The sequence below is a fragment of the Bombina bombina genome, chromosome 6 (genome assembly GCF_027579735.1).
Source record: "Bombina bombina isolate aBomBom1 chromosome 6, aBomBom1.pri, whole genome shotgun sequence".
In the NCBI taxonomy this organism is placed as follows: domain Eukaryota; kingdom Metazoa; phylum Chordata; class Amphibia; order Anura; family Bombinatoridae; genus Bombina; species Bombina bombina.
This window is the reverse complement of record NC_069504.1, coordinates 457,977,325-457,982,256: the sequence shown is the minus strand read 5'-3', so window position 1 is coordinate 457,982,256 and position 4,932 is coordinate 457,977,325. Positions and strand designations below refer to the sequence as shown.

The 4,932-nt window shown below is 35.6% G+C and overlaps 1 protein-coding gene across 1 annotated transcript in view; it reads left to right on the top strand.

Annotated features, from left to right (window-relative positions):
* The first annotated feature begins 332 nt into the window (after nucleotides 1–332).
* The window catches only part of RAPGEF6 (Rap guanine nucleotide exchange factor 6), an 899,247-nt gene continuing 894,647 nt past the window's right edge, over nucleotides 333–4,932 (top strand). Inside the window, exon 1 of the mRNA XM_053717222.1 lies at nucleotides 333–738. Within this exon, the coding sequence (XP_053573197.1) occupies nucleotides 670–738 (69 nt within the window). The 5' untranslated portion in view covers nucleotides 333–669. The remainder of the gene's footprint in view (nucleotides 739–4,932) is intronic.

Genomic DNA, 4,932 nt, shown 5'->3' with positions numbered 1-4,932 from the left:
AATAGCAAATACTTCAATCCCTGCTGAAATCTGGTGATCGCACCACGCTCAAGCACTAATCTGTAATCTCTCCACCTTTGAAATGCAATGAATCTGCAAAGTGCAAACACCGGTAAGGTGGTTAACTACAATACCCAAAAAGCACTGCAGCTTCACGTAATAGGGTGTGTATAGTGTAAGGAGGGAATCTAAAGATGTTCATAGCCTACTGGAAATAGAGGGTAAAATATCACGCAGAGGACTACAATTCCCAGCAATCCCAGCCGCCTAAATGATCACATGTCAAACAGCAGCCAGTGTGCACAGCGAGGGGAGGTGTTAGAAGAATTGGATTTGCTTTATTTCTACACACTTCGGGGTTCTGGAGAAGTGTCTTCGTTCGGAACATTTGTACTAATTACAGAATTGTCCCATCAACACGGGACATGTGGTCACCCGTCCTTATGGGAACTAATGGTTATCTCCGTGCTTTCCACCAGGCATGGTGCACTCTCACTTTTATGGCCATGAGATTTAGTTAACTTGAAATCACATTGTGATCCCGTGGATAGTGCAGACAGGAAGCCAGAAGTTTTGTGGATGTTGGGGCTAAGTCGCTGCTTCGCATATATGTGCTTTTAGTTTTTTTTTCTTCATTTTGTTTGGGGGATTTATGTCAATATATACAACATGCCATTTATAATGGACCCAACGTTTAAAGAAGCCCTAAAGAAAAAGCCTAAGGAAAGGACACAAGAGGTAACTGCATTTATTGTACAAGTTCTCTTAATGATTTGTTTATGTAAATCTACAGAATGCAGAAATAATTATGCAATTCACCAGCTTTTAATGCAGTATTCGCATACAGTAACGAAATTTGTCGCTTAAGTTATTACGCATCTAGTTTGCTCTGTTTGATCCTAAGCCAATTAATACATGAATATGATTATTCATCTTATTATTATTATTATTATTATTATTATTATTATTATTATTATTAATGATGTTATTGTTTTATGATCATTTTACTGCATTGGTTTATTTTGCATCAGTTACAATTTAATTTGTATTATAACTATTTCATTCCAGAGTCCAGACCATATATATAATTACTGTGGAGAATAGGCTACCTTCTATATGTCTTTTTGGCCCACTTGTGCCAAGTGCTGTCACTGCTGGCATATACTGTGGCTATGTTTACATTTCACTGCTTAGGATAACTTTAGAAATACCTCTTGGCAATCTATGGTTTTTCTGTATTGGGAAGGTTTCAACAGAACAAATACAACTTTCTAATCCACAATATTTTATATCACTTATCCAACAAATTAGTTTGTGCTTTGAAGATACCCAATTTCACCTGACTACTTTGCCTAATGACCTTTTTGCTTCTGTTTCTTTCTGTTAAAATGTTTTACCCTTGTACAGCTAGGAAGGATGGTCTCATCTTTTGCATCCTACTAGTTAGTGAAATTAGGGTATTTTAAAGTTTTAATTAGGCTTCCTTATTTAAAATAAGATAGCCATTAGCATCTTTAAACATAAAAGATTATTCAGCCTGTTGAATTAAAATGTTTTATGTAAAATGACACTGACAAAGTGACAAGTATCATTCTGTACTTTCAGGCATCAAGATTCTAGATCTAACAACCAATAGCATAGACGTTGCGTATGGAGATTTATTGCTAAAAAAAGAACTTGTAGAAAAATGTAATTCCTTATTGGTTGTCAGGTCTCAAATTAGGATTACATCAAGGAGGATATTGTGTATAGCGTTTCTGATAGCAGGGGCCTGTGGTGTACTTTATTATACTGATGTGTATCATTTTTAAAATATATATCTTTCACACTTTGTGGCATTTTTAAGAGAAAATAAATTGCTGCCTTAATTTAAACCATATATTTCTTAGAGTCTCTGATTAATAATTCTAATTTTCTATACCAATTATAAAACTTATTTTTCTTTACATGGATGCATGCTAAACAGATGAGTCTTGAGTGGTGTGTTACACTAGACCAATCAGTGCTGCCAAGTTAAACATATAGTTATAATGTCATGACCATCTTGGATGGAACTAACGTGTTGCAATATCTTGTAAGGTTTGTTGGATTTTGGCTGAGGTCTCTGTTGCATCAGCTGTTGCTTGGATCTCATTGTATAGATACAATGCTTCTGGTAAGAGAGTGACCTTAAACAACCCAAGTTGACATCCTATAGCCAGGCCACATTGGTGGCTGAGAACCTGGTGGTTTGATTTTAAATTTTTGTGTTAGTGATGGAATGTTATATGAGCCTGGTAGCATGTTTACAAAAGTAAGTTCAGAAGTTTAAAAAGTTTAAGGTCCGCGTATAACCCATAATTCAAGAAACGGATCATATAAGATACATGATTATTTACATTCACCTGAGTAATCTATGTTTTACTAATGGTTTATATGAACATATTAAGAAGTGATTTTGTCTTTCAAACATTTATTATATTGTTGTGCCATAACCATAATACTGCCAAATACTAAGTGAATGCCAACTAGTTATGGCCTTCTCTGTGTGCGATAAAAATGGGGTTTGAGATAAAATTTTAATTTAAAATGTATACATTTTCTGTGTTTTCCTCAGGACCTTTTTTAATAAGTGTACTACCCAGGTAATTTTACTGACCACCGAGATAACATTTTTAGACAAAAATAAGATAAAATTAGTTAATAAACTATTTCAATGTTTATTGCTCAAATTATCATCAAATACATTTATATTAAACTATGCACTTAATTTGTGCTTTGGATAATATAAGAAAGCTTTACATTGCTCCCAACTGACTGCTTTATAATGCCACTGGCTAGCAAATTGTTGGGGTGGAACACTGATTTTGTCTGCAAACTTTTTTTTTTTTTTTTTTTTTTTTTTATATTCAACTGTTTTTATTAATTTTTCATACAGGTATACAGGTACTGCAAACTTTCTTTATGTCTCAAAATATTCAAACTGTTTTTTTTATGGATCCAAAGTGGTTGCTTGTTCACACGCAAGACCATACAGCGGTTTCTCTGGACAGGTTCCACCCAGAACAGGCCTCGCCATGGTCGACCAAAGAAGTTGAGTGCACGTGCTCAGCATCATATCCAGAGGTTGTCTTTGGGAAATAGAGGTATGAGTGTTGACAGCATTGCTGCAGAGGTTGAAGGAGTGGGGGATCAGCCTGTCAGTGGTCAGACCATACGTCGCACACTGCATCAAATTTGTCTGCATGGCTGTCGTCCCAGAAGGAAGCCTCTTCTAAAGATGATGCACAAGAAAGCCTGCAAACAGTTTGATGAAGACAAGCAGACTAAGGACATGGTTAACAGAAACAATGTCCTGTGGTCCTACGGAGCAAGCTACTACAGGTGACGTCAGAGCCATACGTTACACCCTGGAAGTCAAGCGGAGCACCTGAAAGTGGAGCGGAGCTCCTTCCACGCTGAACACCACACCAACAAGTGAGGAGTAATACACCGTCTGGGACCAGAACCACGCTTCTACCAGCTACCGCAGCAAGAGCGGATTTCAACTTACCACCGCACACTAACAGACGATACTTTCAGGACAACTATCCTACCTACAGGGCTGCATATTGCCCCTTCAAATGAGAGCGGATACATTCCTTTCTTGTACATAGTATTCATTCTGCAAAAACCCTCTCTAGACGTAGAGAGAGCGGTTTTTTAAAGTACAGCACCACCGTTATTATTTAGATGAACATTGAAGTATTGTACCTCCATTCTTAATTGTTATGTTTTTAGACAACACCCCTGACGCCCAGAGTCTATTAGTTTTATGTATGTATATATAGCACATTAACATATATTATTTTATTTATGTAATAAATAGTCCTTTTTATTTATGAAATGTATAGTCATCTGTATTTCATATTTAGCTATTCAGCTACTCACCAGTGTTATATATCAGTACTGTCTACTTTGTTTTGAATTACCCGATTGCTTCTTCTACAGCTAGATCTACATCAGTGAGATATACATTATTTTTCAGAAAAAAATGACATATATATATATATATATATATATATATATATATATATATATATATTTACTCTATATATATTTTCAACAGAGAATATTTTGTTCTACTAATTAGCTGCTCTAACGCTAGTGAATTTTTTCCCATATACTTAAATATTATCGTAATCTGCTTTCATTCAAGCTAGTCTTTAATATTTGAGCAATATAACCTCTGTAAATATTGTAAAAGTTTATAGGATTTGCTTAAATTATTTAGCAATTCGATCTGATCACATTGTAGTGTGAACCGGTAAATATCCACAATTATCACAACTTAGAGCTGAGGGTTTATCCAACTCTAACAACCACATCCACATAGTCTGGTTTTAATCTGTCAATCTAGACCTCCACCCTAGCTGATTAGCACCAGTACTTTCCCTCTCTTTTTAACCACATCCTCATCTGGGTTTTTTTTTTTTGGGTGACACCCCTGTACTTGGCTTTTAGGGACCCTTATCACCATCTCTCTCTCTCTCTTTTTCTCTTTCTCTTTTTCTCTTTTTCTCTTTTTCTCTCTTTTTCTCTCTTTTTCTTTCTCTCTTTCTCTCTCTTTTTCTCTCTTTTTCTCTCTTTCTCTCTCTTTCTCTCTCTTTCTCTCTCTTTCTCTCTCTTTCTCTCTCTTTCTCTCTCTTTCTCTCTCTTTCTCTCTCTTTCTCTCTCTTTCTCTCTCTTTCTCTCTCTCTCTCTTTCTCTCTCTTTCTCTCTCTTTCTCTCTCTTTCTCTCTCTTTCTCTCTCTTTCTCTCTTTCTCTCTCTTTCTCTCTCTTTCTCTCTCTTTCTCTCTTTCTCTCTTTCTCTCTTTCTCTCTTTTTCTTTTTTCTCTCTTTTTCTTTTTTCTCTCTTTTTCTTTTTTCTCTCTTTTTCTTTTTTCTCTCTTTTTCTTTTTTCTCTCTTTTTC